At 32.6% G+C, this 18205-nt stretch overlaps 3 protein-coding genes across 4 annotated transcripts; all 3 read right to left on the bottom strand.

Moving 5' to 3' along the window:
• Positions 1–46: 46 nt before the first annotated feature.
• LOC105179692 (S-adenosyl-L-methionine-dependent methyltransferases superfamily protein) lies at positions 47–3210 on the bottom strand. 2 transcript variants are annotated; one of them, XM_011103342.3, is made up of 3 exons: positions 1657–3210; positions 1271–1470; positions 47–370 (listed from the first exon to the last, which is right to left on the bottom strand). In XM_011103342.3, exon 1 carries the CDS (start codon positions 3170–3172, stop codon positions 1826–1828), a length of 1347 nt encoding a protein of 448 aa, XP_011101644.1. In that variant the 5' UTR covers positions 3173–3210; the 3' UTR covers positions 47–370; positions 1271–1470; positions 1657–1825. The 2 variants fall into 2 exon arrangements, with proteins under 2 accessions (XP_011101644.1, XP_011101643.1); XM_011103341.3 differs by having other exon boundaries at positions 1271–3210.
• A 5026-nt stretch (positions 3211–8236) lies between these two features.
• Positions 8237–10285, bottom strand: LOC105179694 (OVARIAN TUMOR DOMAIN-containing deubiquitinating enzyme 3). The gene is made up of 5 exons (XM_011103343.3): positions 9794–10285; positions 9585–9706; positions 9374–9414; positions 9210–9308; positions 8237–8589 (listed from the first exon to the last, which is right to left on the bottom strand). The coding sequence occupies exons 1-5, from the start codon at positions 10224–10226 to the stop codon at positions 8430–8432; spliced, it is 855 nt and encodes a 284-aa protein (XP_011101645.1). The 5' UTR covers positions 10227–10285; the 3' UTR covers positions 8237–8429.
• A 2890-nt stretch (positions 10286–13175) lies between these two features.
• On the bottom strand, positions 13176–17833 carry LOC105179695 (P-loop containing nucleoside triphosphate hydrolases superfamily protein). The gene is given in 7 exon segments (XM_011103344.3): positions 13176–13667; positions 14876–15019; positions 15022–15118; positions 15547–15646; positions 16035–16123; positions 16637–17293; positions 17596–17833. Coding segments are annotated over 6 exon segments (1170 nt in total). The 5' UTR covers positions 17755–17833; the 3' UTR covers positions 13176–13667; positions 14876–14951.
• Positions 17834–18205: the final 372 nt, after the last annotated feature.

The following is an 18205-nucleotide window of genomic DNA, read 5'->3' as shown; positions in this document are numbered from 1 at the left end:
TTGAATTTTGTCAGTAGGTTTGTTAAATCTTTGAAAAATAATCAGATACAAAAATTAAGCAGCATGGTTTTTGAACTGTGGTCATTCCATTCGTCATAAATAAAACAAAAATCACCAAAAACTATCAGAAAGACGAAACTAATGTTACCAAACAATAACCTGCACGGGATGTAGAGGGGAGTGCCGTTTCTGTTGCTCCTAAGAGTGACAACAGTTAATATTTTAAGTTAAAAGAGGATGGTACCATCGATCAGAATGAGTAGCCAAAGCTCAAGTTGGAGAAGTCTTGCAGAAAACTTGCATCAACTTGGTTCATCCATCTTCCCCCCTTGTATTAGATCACAACTCAAACTTGTATGCTCTCGTTGTCCTGTTCAATATGCAAACTTTGCATATCAGAAGAATCCAGTCACAGATCATGTAATTTCTAAGAGCGAGCTTACATCTATCAGAAATCTGTATAAGAGACGGCTGATCCAATTTGGAGCTAAGTTGTAATGATAGGATTAAGCTATCTAACATATTATATCATGATCACCGAAAAGAAAACACAATGAAGAGAATACCAAATCCAAGTTGAAACGAAAATCAAGAACATATAAAATTAATACAACAGATTGGAAATTATACTTTCTCGATATCCTTCCATCACCACCTGACTCTAAAAATAAAAAGATAAATAAATGAATAACGAAAAGAACAAAGGTTTTGCGAATATGTTAACATGGGTGATCATATTTCGTCTATCTGAACTAGGTTTCAGCTGACATAGAGCTTTCGAATTACCAAAGAAAGGCAAATAGGAGTTTTTCTATTGTGTCTGGAATCCTCGTATTTCATCAAAAGGATTTGGGGTAAATGACCAAGCAGTTTCCATGAAAATGAACTTGTTGACACAACAAGTCAATTCACCATTTTAGTCCTACATAACAAGACATCTGATTTCTCATTAATAATGAGGCCTGTTTTTAACATTGCAAGATTTAAGATTTTTCATTAAGATAACAAGTATAATAATTTACCATGATCCTGAGAATATAAGGAAAAATGTCATTCTAACTATTACCGGCAGGAGTGTAGTGCCAGGGGCTCCTTAGAGTTCGGAAGACTAGTTAGTGAAACAACTATAATCATATAGGCCCATAAAACAATGAAAGCTAACACAAGAAAGGTTGAAATCTATGATAATGTACAAGACGATTGGAGACATGCTGAACTGTAACTAGTTTTCTAATCCAAAAGCAGGGACATTTATTGATTCACCAGGTACCTTACAGAACATTTGGTAAAGGCATAAAAGCTCTTGCCGCACTTCATAGAGCCCTCTCTGCAAAACAAGCATGTGGACTCATATTCGCAATCTTCAATAAGCAATTCTTGGTTTGTTTGTCTCTGTTGTTGTTCTTTCACGCATCAGCTATTAAGAGTTGAACCCTGGATATCTCCCACACCTTTTTCAAGTGCTGGAATCTAGTACAAAAACAAAACATTCCGTTGTTGGTTGCTGTGCCTGTATCCTATAATATCCTGCATTCATTATTCATCTGTGCGCTTCATATAGTGCGTTATTAGGTCCATTGATGGCAAGTTTGATAGGATACTTTAGAATATCTTGAGCATACCAGAGAACTTAAATTTCTAGCAATTAATTCTCACCAAACAATACTGTCTTCTCTGCCCATATTTGCTTTCGCAGGTTCAACAACTCAACATGTGAAAACAACCACTGCATTGTGTTTCACTCAAGGCAAGCTCTTTGCCTCATCTCAGCTTAACAAAAGTTTGGGAACTCACTCAGCCAAGCGTCATTCGATGCTTCAAGATGCTATTTGTCGAATGCAGGATCAACATTCTTTGGGATTTTTCTTATGGAATCTATATAAGATCTTGAAACAGTCAATTTCAACTTACTCAGAAAGGCACCCTCATTGGAGTCTAAAGCATTTTCAGTTTTTGATTTTGTTGCAATAAGAACAAAATTCTCCCCATTTCCAACATCAATCTCATACAACTCCTCAAAAGCATCTTGAAACTTGCTAATCAACCTTTCATAATATAACTTGCTAGAAGGAATTGCATTAATAATGAGAACTCCCTCCTCATGAAGAACAGCTCTTGCTGCTAGAAGAACAGACTTCCTAAGAAACTCCTTTGGTGGTGCACAAACACCCATTGTTGGATCATTTGAATCCAAATCAACCATAACAACATGAAACCTACTCGTCTCACTTTCAATCTTTGCAAGCTTTTTAACATACTTAAACCCATCTTCAGCAAAGAGATGAATTAACTCATCACTTCCCAGCCCAAAGTATCTCTTGGCGACTTCCAACACAACCTCATCTTCTTCCACTCCCACAACTTCAAAATCCAAATAAGCCCTCAAGAATCCAAGCAAAGCCCCTCCGCCGACGCCCAAACACAAAGCTTTCGGCCTAAACCCGTCCCACAATTGCCCCTCCAAGAACTGACTAATCACTGATATGCCAGCAACCATCGGACTCAAATATGGTTGAACCAACACTCCCTTATCCAATTCAAACTCCATAGTATCCAAATTTTCCAAGCAAGATTCGTCTTTTGGGCGAATCCTGATCTGGGACTGCACGAAATTCGGCATTCTCTTGAACCTCAACCTCCTCCTAAACTCCTTAAAGCCATCATTCTCCAACTCAACGTTTTCTATCAACATTTCACCAACACAAGGCCCCTGACAAACCTCCAAGACTGAACTTTTAACCACCTCATCTTCATAACTCAACAAGGGCACTTCTGGCCTTTCACCATCACCAAGAAATGCTGATTTGGGGGTTAGGGCTGATAGCAAAGGCGCCAGATTTTGTTGGAGGGCTGTTGAATAGGAGGGGTGGAGTGTGGAATTATAGGAAGTGGGCTGCGGGTGGGACGGGGAATTCCCAACTAAGATAAGGCGGGAGAGAGGTTCGGTGGTGGGGGAAGATAGGAGGAGCTGGAGGTGGCCGGAGAAAGTGGAAAAAATCCAGTCGGATTCACGGCCTGGTGGGATCCACATGGCGGCGGTAAAGGCACCGGCGGCGGAGGAGGCGGGGGAATCGAGGACGGCGATATGGAGGTGGTGGCTATCGGGGAGTATGAAGGTGACGTAGCGGGAGGGAACTATGGTTTCGAAAGTGGATGGACTGAGAGACATCATTCTTGCAACTGTATTGTTGTCAGCAATTAGAAGGTCTCGAAATTGATATTTGAAATGTATTTATCGATATTTTATTACAACATAAATTACATTTGACACCCCTAAATTTAGACTAAAATACAGAAATGCTCCACATCTATTATAAAATTATAAATATCTTTTAAAATTATAATTGTAATTACAAAACACCCCCTCTTTAAAAACAAACTTACAAACATTTTTTGAAAAATATTACAATAACAACTTTTAGAAATGTAACTATAATTTTATAAAAAAGCATAAAATGTTCGAATATTTTGACATAACCACAAGGGTGTCAGTATAAAAAGTATATGTATTTTAATTTTAAATTAGGTATGTGTTGGATTGTTTATTAGGTAGAGATTCATAAAAATAATAATAATAAATAAATCAGTAATATAATTCAAGTTTTTTTCAATGTCCAATGATACTTAAAAATTATTTTTTTCATTTGAAAAATATTTAATTTAAATAAGTGTATTGTTGATTTTTTTTATTTAAAAATTCACTCATTTTTTAAGGTGAATTAATTAGTAAAATGATCTAAATTTATCTTTATGTTCAATATGCTTTTTTGATTTTCTACTTATTATTATTTAAATTTTAAATTATCATTTTATTTTTTAAAATTTAAATAATTATGATGGTACTTTTATCTTTTAAAAAAAAATACAAAATTCTAGTTTGAAAGTGGAGTGCAAGATCTTCACCCCTATGGATACATTTTTATTGAGAAATCTTTTCTTTCTATAAGATTAAAACTTAAAAAGATTAAATCGATATTTTTAAATTAACGAGCATATTTAAAGAAAATCAAGAAACAAAAAACTACTGCTATAAATAGATTATATAGTATCTATTCACATTCATATGATTCAAATTCACAACCTGTTGATTATGATAACTCAAACTAACCGTTCGAGAAAGGCTTCATCAATAAACTTTTATAAAGAAAATATAAGTAACCCAATGTAATATTAAATCCAAATCTTTCAAAATATTCATGTACATAGATTTTTTATTCAGCTTTAGTCTTAGTTCAGTCCAACGGTTATATAATTAATTATGGTAGCAATGATTTATGATGTTTGGATTTTTTTTTACAATTTCATAATAGATTATATAAATGCACATTTTAGCTAAATTTTAAAAGTAACATCATTTCTCAGAGTTATGAAAAATTAAAAAATTATTTGGTAATTAAATGAAAATTAATTACATTGTCTAAAACTATAAATTGTAGTTTTGGTGAAATTTAATCGGATAAAATACAATTTTACCTTCCTATGCTAATGAAAAAAGTCCAAAAAAAAAAATATCATGCGAAAAAACAAAGTGCAATTCATCCCATTGTAATTTAAAAAATAGTTAAATATATTACGCACTCCTGAATTATGCATTTAATTGCATTTACACCCAAAAAGTATGAAATTTAACAAAAACACTGTAACAAAATAGTTTAGTATTGATAGGATAAAAATGCCCTTCTTACAAACTCCCTCTACTTTTTGTTTTACTATTTAAAATATATTTTATTAAAAAATCTCCACCGAAATTATTTATAGTGATTTGAAATTTTATTCAAATTTTATTTTGAAAATAATATGAAATTTACAACCTTTTATAAAATTAAGTAATACAAAAAAATATTTATAAGGTCAATGTATGAAAATATATTTTACAAAACAAAAAATATATGTTAAAAAAGTACATGCAAATGTGTGTAATTTCATAATGCATGTAATATTATATAAAAAGTATGTGATATAATTTATAAATTTTTATTCAATTACATGTCTCCATAATAAAGTGTATCATATCATTACTCAAAAAATTAAAGATATTATATATTAATTATATTATAAATTTGTATATTGTACAATGTTTATATATATGTTTAATCTGATATTTTAAAATTATAATGATAATTTATTTTTAAAAAAAGTTTAATATACGTACAACAGAAGCAAAAATTATGTGAATCTTTTACCAGTTATGCAAAATATATAATAATTATAAATTTATAGAGTTTATACAAATTCTATATTTTTTAATAAAAATCATAAACTTTGAGTAGTGTTTAAATTATTATTTAGGAGAATAATTGCAATAGACATATTTTAGGGGTGTAAATAATAAGGTCATTATCGTCATAAAAAAATTGATCAATATTATGAGGGGCTATTTTGTTACATTTTATAATTTAGGGGGTGTAAATGCACTTATGCATAGTTTAGAGGTGCAAAATGTATTTAATCCTTTAAAAATGATGCAATTTACCTCCTTTTGTAAATTGACGGGAGAGGTAAATTACATCATTTTTTAAATTAGAAGGGAATTTTTTGTACTTTAATTTTTCACAGGGACTTTTTTGCACTTTTCCATTAACACAAAGTAATTGCATTTTAACCCAAATGTACTCCCAAAAGTGAATTAATGAAAAATAAGCCAAAAGATTAAAAATATACATATACTCTTGAAACGTTAATTTGACCTGCGCAATCACATGGACAAACAAATATTTAATTTGAAAACATGTCACCAAAATTTCTCCAGCTTTCATTCAAAATTACATTTTATTACAGACAAGTAATGTTTGGTGGTTTCATTGTGTTATACAAAAGTCCAGAAAACATATAGTTGAAAGTGATTCTAAAATGATTTAGAACATTTTAGATAAATATAAATATATATATGAGAATTCTAAAATAATTTGAAACATTTTGGAACTGAGTGTACATGCAAAAATTGATCTCCACCATGTGATTAAAAAGATTGCAACAACAAGAAAAATAAGAGAGGCACCATAACTATAAGTATGAGAGAGTTGAACTCAATACCTACTTCAATTTTACATTTTCCCACCATTTTACCTTAGTTCAAGAGTTTTGGTTGAGTTAAATACATGTAATATGTTTATATTTCATTTTGCGCTACAAAATTTTATATCGTGAGTGAATGTACATAAAAACAAAAGTATCTAAAAAAAATAATATTTTTCAATTATGATTTGGTATGTTTTATATAAAATAAGTTTTGATTCCACCAAATAAAATGTAGAACGTCTAGATAAATTTAACTTTACAAGTTGCTAAAGTTTCTAAGATATCATAATGACCATATCCATGGAAAATAACAGTAATTGAATTATATCTTCATCCTTTGGATAGTCTTCACCATTATTTGCTATGTTTATTAAACTATTGGAGCTACTCTCTTCCATGAAAATAGAAAATGATGTCCTATAAAATTAATTAAGCAAGTACATTAATGAATGATACAATTTCAACTCGATATGTTATATAGTGTTTAACGATAAATAGAATCTTAATAGATTGATATCAAGGATTTTTGAATGCAAAAGAAAATTCCAATATGAATTTGAAGCGATCATTAGAACACCACATTCCACAACCCTTCACCTCCCTTGATTGACTCGTGCTTCCACAAACTTAACAGTGTTATCCGTCGTTCCCTCAAATGGAAAGGAAGAATAGTGTGCCATATAGAGGTCGGCCTGCCGCACCGGAGCAAAGAATGAAAGGATTAGTTGTTTGAATCTCGAGGTGGGTGGGATGGACTCCTGGTGAGCGGATCGAAAAGAGGCATGGGTAGCAAATTGTGTTGGCTTGCATACAAAAGCAACGGCCAATAGTCATTGCAGCTGCGGTTACTAGTATCTGTCATAATTTTCTACTTTTAACCTTTCTAATTTACCATAATAAAAAATTATATTTTTTTTCGAGAGGAGCCATCACTAAAATCAGTCGCAGCTATCATAGGTGATTAAAAATATAAAGTAATTCCATTTTAATTCTTGTATTTTTTATTATTTTCAATTTATGCTCTTTTTTATTTAAAAAAACTTAAACTTGTAATATGTGAAGAAGATTGAAATGAGACTGATGTATTAAAAAAAATAGCCACATATAGGGGACTCGAGGCCCAAAAGGTCTGGAATTTGATTGAAGGCCAGCTTATATATGATGCTTTTTAGGTTTCTTGCTTATTTATGTCTAAGGGTAATATTCTACAGATTAAGTTCATCTCATATTTTAGCTCAAAGTTTCTACATTATTCACTTTACGAACTCGGCTCTTAATCTGTTTTAGAAAAGTCACTCTAAGTCATACAGTCACATAATTGACTCTTTATATAATTTATGTCATCATATATGCAATTTCATGACGTAACTTTATAAATATGATATAATGATATTATTGAAAGGTTATTGTTTTAATCAAATTTATAAATAAATAAATAATAGGGTCTGATGGACCCGAATCCAACTTGAGAGTCAATTAAAACTTTAAAACTTGTTATAACTTTTTTTTTTCTCGACAATAAATCATATTTTAAAAATATTTTTTTTAAAAAAAATATATTTAATTATGCACACTCATTTGAAACCAACACACACTAGTAAAAATTAAAAGTTTGAAGGCCTTTAGTGGCCCAACACTTGGTAAATGAAATTCTACTATGTTACTTGAAGAATCATCGAACATGTTTTTTACAAAAAAAAAAATTATGTAAATGTATTTTGTTCGAAAAAACATATTCATATAAATGCAAAAGTTAAAATCGTTTCCGTCGTGGTATTTTTTATTTTTAAAAAATTTTACGTACAATATCTTATATTTTAAATCGATTTGACCTGCCCAACAGAACGCCCAACAAATAAATAGTTTGATCATTCTAGTCACCAAAATTTTTAGAGCTTTCCTTCAAAATTGCATAATATACAAACAAAATAATGTATTGGTTTCATGTGTTTGTGTTGTAAAAAAGGGCACAAAATATTTTAAATTAATATGACTATTCTAAAATGATTTAGAATATTTTAGATAAATATATATATGAGAATTCTAAAAGAATTAAAAATATTTTAGAACTGACCGTACATTACAAACTAAATTGATCAACACCATTTGATTAAAATGACCACAACAAGAAGAATAAGAATGATATAAGGATGAGAGGTGAACTCAATACCTTCTTCTATGTTACATTTTCCTACCATCTTAACTTAGTTCAAGAGTCTTGATTCAACTAAATAAATGCCATATAAACATATTTCATTTTATGCTACAAAGTTTCATATTATGAATACACATGAAAAAGAAAAATTATCTAAAGCAAAATTAGTGTTTCTCAATCATGCTTTGCTACTTCTTACATAAAATGAATTCTCATTCTACAAAGCAAAAATGTAGAATTTCTACATAAATTTAACTTAACAAGTTGCTAACGTTTCTAAAATATCATAATGGCCATATCCATGGAAAAGAACATTGATCGGATTATCTTCATCTTTTCGATATTCTTCTCCATAATTGGCTATGTTCATTAAACTACCGGAGCTTCTCTCCTTCATGAAAACAGAAATCGGCGTCCTGTAATTAGATCAATTAAGCAAGTACATTAATAAATGATAGAGCTCCAGCTCGATAACGCAAATAATATCTAAATGCACAATAAAATCTTAACAGATTGATATCAAGGATTCCATGAATGCAGAAGAAAATCCTAATGAACCTAAAGTGATCATTAGAACATCATACTACACCTGGCAAAAGCATAACACGTCGAAGCAAAAGAGAACAATACGTGTACAAACTAAATGAATAATACAAATGTTTATAGAACATCAACTCCTTGTATGCTAATAGCTAGTTATGTCACATGTTATAAATATATTATAACTCAAGCATTTTGTTAATAAAAACATTCGTGCATCAACTTGCTGCCCTAAAAAAGTATACGTAATGAACTACATACCACACAAAATAGAATACAAAACCAATGCATTGGATTTTCTATTGCAATTTGCATCTTATGCTCCATTTAACACAAGCACGCAATGTGTATAAAATCTTTTCCTAAATAAAATATACACTGTCATGTTTATTGAATGGAACAAAAGAAACAATAGTATTTGGGCTAGAAAATCAATCCAGCAATTAGATAGTGCCTCACAAAATCACAACACACTATAAGAAAGCAAATAACTCACCTAAGAACATGTGAAGACATTAGCAACTCAGGTTCTCCTCCCCACACATAAGGCTCTTGAATCCTTTTCACATATACATCAAAATCTTCCTCAATGAACCTACACAAATAAAAAACATCAAACCTATACATTCAAACCACTTGGTTTCTCGAAAAGAGAAATACCATTCGACTTCTTTTCGCCTCTTTAACAGCTCTTCAACCACCTGAACATCATCATTTCATCAATCAGAAATACAGATTCATATGCATATCTATACTTTACTTTTATAACAGAAAACTTATTAGTTTTCATTGAATCTTTTTGGCATAATCTCACGAATTAAAACCAATCCATCAACAAAACAATTATAATTGTTCATAAGTATGTACATACTTGAGCTCTTAATTCATCAGCAAGCTCTCTCTGACGATTCTCATCAGGAGCCTCTTCCCCATTCCTCAAGCATGCCATGTGTGCTACTGCTCTAAACAAACACCTTCCATCTGCGACAACCCCTGCCCAACAACAATAATAATATGATCACACGACTAATCTCTTAATTAAACCACAATTAAGCAATCAAAATCAAAATCCCAATTCACCTGTCACTCTATAGTTACAAATTACATCACTTTTCAATTCATCCTCCGCCGCGGGATTCGGAATCGGATCCGAATCGATCGCCGGTGCAGCGGCGAAGAGCAACCAAGCGGACTCGGGGTGGTGGAGCCATCGCGCGGGCCTTGCGTCCCACGCCACATTCCACGACCCTTCACCTCCCTTCACCGACTCGCGCTCCCGCCTGCCTAGCACTGCCGTCCGCCGCCGCCTCCAATGAGAAGGAAGAATGGTGTGCCATATTGAGGCTGCGCCGCCGCCGCATGGGGGCGGAGAGTGGTTACACGGATCCCGAGGTGGGTGGAGAGAGCTCCTTGTTAGCCGGTCGAATGGAGCCGCCGCGGAGCCGTGGGCGTAGGACAGAGAGAGTGAAGTCAGCAACCAAGGCCTGGGACGCGCGCAAAGTACTCCGAGCATCACCAGAATCAGTCTCGCTCAGAAATGAGTGACAAACCAATACCAACACCAAATCTCACCCACAGTAGGTGATTAAAAGTATAATTTAATTACAATTTAGTCCTTCTATTTTTGTTATCTCTGTTTCACACCCTGTTTTAGTTTGTATTTCCTTTTTTCCCAAAATTAGGATTCTTTTCATTTTTGGTAAGATACAAATTTAAATTTTTCCTTTCAGAAATACAAAACATACCATGAAATCTTTTCTTTTTCAAAATTTATGAAAAAAATACAAAATAATTCATTTTTCAGTACGAATTAAGATGGTATCTAAAAATAATTTTTTTTTATAAAATATTAAAAACTTATAAACTCATTTGAAAAGAAAGAAAAAAAAAAGTAAGAATCTTTTTGCCATTGTTTTACAATCCTAACAAATTTCTGAACTTTAATATATTATTAATATTTTATAAAATTTATTATTTTATTTTACTCGAAATCAAATAAAAAACTTATATATTAAATAAAATTGATACGTTTATAAACTTTGGAATATTTTAAGAGATATGCGAACTTTTAATTTTTTTTCAAACGTGTGAGTCAATACCCACATAAGTCGTTAGTTATTACTTAGATCACATACAATATCATTATTATGCGTTATTCTATTAATACACAGTTGATACGATTACAATTCACATGGACAAAATCAAATTTTCCAAAAAATATAAAGTCGTATAGGCAACATCAATTTTTTCCAAAAATACAAGGGTAAATTAAAATAGGCTTTTCACGATATTTTTCATAATCACAAATATTTACTCGTTGTTTGAAAAATTATAAATATTTGTCTAAAATTATAAATACCCCCTCGTGATAGTCCATTATAGGAGAAGATTATAATTTTAAAAAAATATTTATAAATTTTTAAATAATAAAAATTTATTTTTAAGTATGATATATTTTATAAAAAGCTTATCGTAATCTATTCGAAGTATAAATTCACATGGACGACAAAAATAAATGATAAGAATAAAGAGTAATATTGTATTGAATGATGCCCCCTCGTGTGGTCCTTCTCAGACTTTTCAACAACAGAAAAATGGTGTAAAGTCACGTGGTGGGCAAGAAAAGTTTATTTTCTGATCCCCCCAAGTGCACGCAACTCTTGGTGCAACCCTCTTTGCATCTTTACACGTGGCGGTTTCCGCACCAACTAGGTCATGTTTTGTAAAATTATGGGTAGCTCTATCTCTGTTTGTTTGGGTAGGTGGGGAAACTATTCTTTAATTTAATATATAATATAATAAATAGATTTTTGTCTAATTTCTATGGTCCTTAAAATAAGCTACGTTTCTTTGGAGTTGGAAGCATGTCATTCATTCAATATTATAATTTTTGATAAATTGTAATTGCTTCCCCAAAACTTTGCATAATTATAAATATTTCCTTCAAATAAAAAATAATAATATAGCCCCTGAGGTGTACATACTCATTTTACCTTGACTGGTTATATTCTTTTTTTTTTTAAAAAAAAAGTAATTAATTAAGGGTAGCTTAAGTAAATCAATAAAAAATAAATGATATATTGATTAGTTCACCATAAAAATTGAGTGAAAACTTAACAGAAGCTAACAGAACGACTCATTGTTAGCCGAACAATCAATCAGGGGGCTATTTGTAAATATCCAAACAATAGAGCTACGTATAACTATGTCAGACCTAAAAAAAAAAAAGTAGTTGCAATTTACCTTATAATTTATTCTCCCACAAAAATAAACAATGATCATATTTATATACTGTGTATAAATCATCAGCAGTCTGAATAGTTAACTCGATATATTTTTCTAAATAAAACTAATCGGGATATATGTGATTTAAAGAAATAATATCTATATAATCCTTTCCAATTATTCTTTTTTAATGTTATTTATGTCTTATTATTTTATTTCTATCACTTCGCTCCATATTTGAAGTTTTTAACATTTTATCTCTTATATGTTTCTTTTTTTAGTGAAATTTTATTTTTTCAAGGTATTGTTCTCTGCACTTATCCTACTTTAATAGTCATGAAAATACTTAACTCGACTATATTAATTAAAATATTTAAGTACAAATATTCAGTATGTCAACACTATTGGTCCGAATATATACAATTATTCAAGTTAAAAAATTACTATTTAACTATGTTGATTCAGATTGAAATTCTACTATTAGAATATTACGATTAAATTTACAAGTGAATTTCGATAGCGACTACATTTATTAGTTACAAATTTGTTATGTATAAGTTATTATAGTCTATTTGGGAAAACATTGATTGTAATATTGGTAGAACAAAGTAAATAATAGTGGAAATAGAGTTTTTATTACTTTAGGTTTGCACATCATAAGACAAAAAGTTTGTCATAAAAGCTGGACAGCTATCACATTCAATTTATAGAAACAAATAGCCCACCATGCTATGCTTGAAATTTAAAGTTGTCTTTGGCTTCATCTCAAACTTTCCAAATGTCAAGTTGATTAAAAGTTTTAATTTAAAAGGGTGTTTGCAAACAATATTTTCAGTATATTTTCAACAATAAACTGAGAAGCGTTTATTTTAAAACCTCACAAACACGCCCTAAATATAAATTAACAATTTGCAAGTTATTATTTTTTATATTTAAAATTATTTAATTTTAGTATTATCAACAGCGTGAGACTTGCAATGATACTGGTGTCATCAACAACAAAGTTAATTGACTTGTTCATAATTTTAATGTACATTACTATTAAAAATAATGATATATTTCAGCATACTATTATATATAACAATAGATATTTCGAATAAAAAGGCAATGATATTACTTTAACCCCACTTGGTTAAAGACTTGTCCTAATACACAGTCAGCAGCTACCAGAGTGAGAGAGACCTAGACAAAGATTCGCTTAAATATAGCATCAAGAAGAAAAATAATCACTTCAGCATTTGAACAATTCAGCAAATCAGATGTATTAATGCCTCAAAAACCAGGAACCATGATCCATGATATAAGTATTTCTAACCAATGGACAAATAAATTTGACTAAGTTTATGCAAGGAAGACGGCTGAAGCCCCAACGTACAATTACAAGACTATCGTGGAGAAATATGAAACTCCATATACTGTAAGTTCGTTCGAGAGAACAAGCGACTGCTTGGTGAAATGTCTGCTAAATGTTTCTGAAACTAACATTCGGTTTCTACACCACGTAACATGACAATGTTAAAAAGCATAGTGGCTTCCACTATGATTCTTGAAAACTTGTCGAGTGCCAAGAGGAATTAGGACCACCCATCTCACCTCTTTCGACGTGGAGTCGCTAGAGTGCAAGCAATTTCCAACTTGAATCACCTCGCCAGCTGATTTCAAGATTGCGTCAACTGTGGACAAACTGGAGAGATATATTACCACAAGCTTTCCTGATGAATTCGGAGTCCTGCATGCATAGATGAAGAGTGTAAGACGGACATAGAATTTTCTTGAACTTCAATATGATAGTTAATGCAGTCACAAGTCGTGAAATATCAGCTGAATGTGAGAAACGAGATTTCCACAACAGCTGTTGGCATCCTAAGAGAGTAGTACAACCATATTGATTCCATTCAGCACAAATGTACAAAAAGTTGGATTTGACAGATTGCAGAGATATTCTATAATGTTGAAATATATAGTGATTTTGCTGGAGAAGTTTCTCAGCATTGCTAGAGTGGTGCAAGTGACTTTCAGCTGTTACATATGCAAAGACATACCGCTCTAACATCCATCAGTGTAACAATCAACCTGAGGAAAAATTGATCCTGTCCGGTACCAAGAGAAAGTGAACAAGTAGAATTACAAACACCAGTTTCCATAACATGATACAAATGATCTTTTACAAAAATTTCATAAACAATGTATTATAAACAAAGTGTGGCAAGTTTAGTTTGAATTCCTCTAAAAAATGCAAAATAAATCCTCTTTTCTAAAATTTGATATTAAGAAGGCCTGCGCACACTCCTTAAATTGACAAGTAGCCTAAACCAATCTCCAATTTTTTGGTGTGCATGAAAATACATTTTAACGAGTCTAATGACCTCATTTGTATATGACTTTCGAATAGGTGTTCTCTGAGCATGCGCCTTTAATGCATTTTGATGTATACTATGTCAAACACATTCTTGGGACAAAATTGGTATAAGATTTAGATAAATATCCAAGGACTACAGGCATATATGAGGACCACATGCTCTCACTCCAAGAAAAACGATCCTTACCTTTGCCTTCCAAATAACTATAATACACTTCAAGAATGTGCCTCTTAATGTTCCTAGAATGTAGAATACTCACAATAAACGCATATGAGCAACTACAGTTTAGTAAGAAGAAATCAGAAGTAATCCATTGCCAATATGAGGTGTACAGAGAACCAGAAAACAAAATATATATTTACACACGTCGATATCCCTATTGACTAACCTTTAATATATTTTACAAAGAATGAAGTATAAAACTTATATGCATAAGAAAGAGTCTACATCCCCATTGACTAGCCGTTAATATATTTTATAAAGACTGAAATATAAAACTTATATGCATAAGAAAGCCGATTTCCGAGCATCAGAACATGAACAAATTCACAAAGAACAGTTTCACAGCCAAACATACCTATAATAGCTTTTAGCCTCTTGAAACATGTACAGACGAGATGATTGCACTTAAAACTGTTAGAGATACTAAAATATCATTTGCAGACAGATCCTCCAGACAGCTTTTGCACGACATAAATGGATGAATTATTTATGCAGTCACAAAAACTACTGTCTGAAGCTTTTCAGGGATGAACTGCCTTATGGATTTGACTGCATCAAAGTAAGCGCCTCTGAAAGGGGCTTCTAGTCCATCAATAACCTTCAATAATGAAACAAGAATAAGAACATAAGGATTTCAACATTTCAATAAGCTACTATTGATAAGTAAAACACCTAAACTAGAAGTTTATAGCCTCACAGAAAGCAGGTTGAGGAATTTGGAACTAAGAAAGCTGCCCATGTTGTTTGACACCACCATTACATGTGAAGCAAATCACCTTCATGCAAAGAGTCATGCAATCTTCATTGTTAACTCAATTTCCCCCAGAAGGAGTTCTTTGAATGGATTCAAAGATTCCTACATTTTGCTACTATCTAACCATTCTTTACAAAAATGATTTTAGTAACTCATAATTTGGAGAACTATGAGAAAATGTATCCCACGGAAAGCACATGTGAGAAGAAGAAAAGGAAACATCTTGAATTGACAACGAGTTCACACAGAGGAGAAGGTTAATTTAAACTCACCAATAAGGACACTCCAGATATGTCAACAGCCTTTAAGGAGAGAAGCTCCAAAAGTCTCTCTGGGGTGGAGACAAGAAACTCTGGCTCACAACTCTTTAAGCTGTCAGATAATGAGATCAAACAAGTTAAAAGAAAAAGACAGAATACTCCAAAAAGATTACTAGTAAAGGAATAAACAATGGCAATAAGAAAACAACAATGTCACTAAGTAAGTATTCCAACATCCAAATAATCAATGTGGAAAATCAAACAAATAAAAAGAAAAGACATAGTTCAACAACAACTTGCATTTTAGCGGCTCACAACACATTTTGTGCACTGTTACATTGTTTATGATCCCCGAGTATGGTGCTGAGCCTAAATAGTCAATAACCAAGAACTTTCACCGTGCAGCATGGGACATAATTGCTGGAGATTAGCCAGCATCAAGTTCACACTCCAATAAGTACAAATCTTACATGAAAGAATGTATTCGTTGGAAAACTAACCCACTAATTTGATGATCTATGGAGGCACCAGAATGCAAACTCACTGTAAGTATTCCAAGCGCTTTCAAAGGCTTGCAAACTTGTCGTACCTAGTAATGATGCAATACAAATAAACCAATGGAGATTAGTTAACAACCAAGCAGAAATAGCTTTTCCAGGCAAGTGATATCACACAACGGAACGGATAAAATTGAATATTCTATGGTACTCCAAGGATAAAAGTGTTGTGCATTACCTTAGAACAGAAGAATTTCTTTCCTCAAATATGTGAAAAGATTTTTATCAGTTCATCTTACCAAATTTAACAATTACGAAAAAAATATATCCAAGGAAAGTTATTGTGTAGTTAGATAATAAATCATCTTAATCCCATTACATTTAACTGAAAATGTAGCCTTTCCACCAAGTGCGCTCAAGATTTCCTGAGGGAGGTCTTGTGTTTGAAACTAGATATGTGCGGAACAAAAGCAAAGAAAAGTCAAGTGGAAGACAACTCATGTAGAGAAACCCCGTAAAAGGAATGCTATTAATGCAGATGCCATGAAGATCTCAACATTATGACAAAAAAATGTTTGTCACAGAAAGTAGCCTACAGTACAAACCTTAGAAGCCTTTTCTTGTGATGGCACTAGATATAAAAGAAAAGGGCCACTAAGTGACAAGCCCTCTTTCTCCTTCATTGAAATGGTATCAGCAGCAGTTGATGCCATCCACGCAATTTGCTCGACAGTGGCACCAGCTCCAGTGGTCTCCAACACATCTTTTCCAGTGCAGTAACAATTCCAGAACTCAAGGCCCCACGCATTGGCAAAGAGAGGCTTTTCCCCTTCACTACTCAAGGCTCCACCATTCTCCAAAGCTTTTTGAATTGAATTCAAGCACATAATCAAGAACTTTGACGGGCACTCCAAGTTGTTCTCTGAAGCAAATTCTTTCCAAGAATGATTGGACCCGTCCCGCTTGATGATTTGGCATGTTGATTTCCCTAAGTTGATAGCAATCTCCGGCCCCATGAAACTTATAGAAGAAACCAAAGCTAATTTCCCTTTCTCCACATTCACGGACTCAATAGCTTTGTGCCCTTTAAGATCCCCATCTGCATTATTGTCCTTGAAAGATTCTTTCTTCAGCCCACGAGCACTCTTGTCCACAAGCTTACGCCTTTCTTTGGAATTTCTCTTCCTTTTTCTCGTGGGTTCGTTTTTCCCAAGCTTATCATTGAAAGGGTCCTCTGGAGTTGGAAGGCTGAAGCACATACCCTGAAAGCAACCATAAACAACACTTCTTAGCTACAATGCACTATGAACTACATAGCATCACTGCAAAACACACTCACCATTAACGATTAGCCATACATCAAAAGAACGTTGCTTGATCAAAACTCAATGTCTAGAAACACAAACAAAAACATCAACCACACCCCAGCATTGAGCAGAAAGCTATCAATCTACAGGCATACCTCCAACATCAAGCAAAGAAGAAGCTTAAATCTTGACAAAACAAGTAAAAGAACAGGAAAAACCATTACTTTCCTTCTCTATCAGAAGCCATCTAAACTCACCTGACAGTTGCGGCGTTTGCCGGACTGGCGGCGCTTCTTGGCGGCGATAATGGAAGCGACACGAGCGGAGACCTTTGAGGACGAATCCCTCTTGTTTTCTTGCTTTTTCCTGTTCTTCTTGTTCCTCCGCCTGCTTATCGAATCATCGCTTCTTCCCATTTCTTGCTGAAATCGAGAGCACGATGCGGTAGTTACTGGGATTTTGCAGTTCCTCTGCTCGCACGCAGTCAGTGCGTGTTTATAGTGTTGGGGTTTGTGGATGAATTCGGTATTAAATGGAATGTTGTGGTCTTTCTCGTCATTTGAAGTGATTATATGGGCTTACTGGGCTTCCACTATAATGGGCCCCTACCATCACTACTAGTGAAGTGATAGTTTGGGCTTCCCATACTTAGAAACTGATCCTCTGAGGGGAAAAGAAAGGTGTGATATGTAAGAATATATTTTATAAAATAAAATTAGAAAAGTGAAATAAAGTAAATTTACAAAAAAAATAAAAAAATGTATTCTTTTAGGTGTGTTTATATAGATATAAAATTATTATAATTATAATTAATATAACATATAAAAAGATATCTAAATAAAAAATTTAAAATATAATAAATCGCAA

This window comes from Sesamum indicum, linkage group LG7 (assembly GCF_026168435.1).
Source record: "Sesamum indicum cultivar Baizhima isolate 11 linkage group LG7, ASM2616843v1, whole genome shotgun sequence".
Classification (NCBI taxonomy): domain Eukaryota; kingdom Viridiplantae; phylum Streptophyta; class Magnoliopsida; order Lamiales; family Pedaliaceae; genus Sesamum; species Sesamum indicum.
The sequence above is the reverse complement of the archived record's forward strand: the minus strand, read 5'-3'. Positions and strand labels throughout refer to the sequence as shown.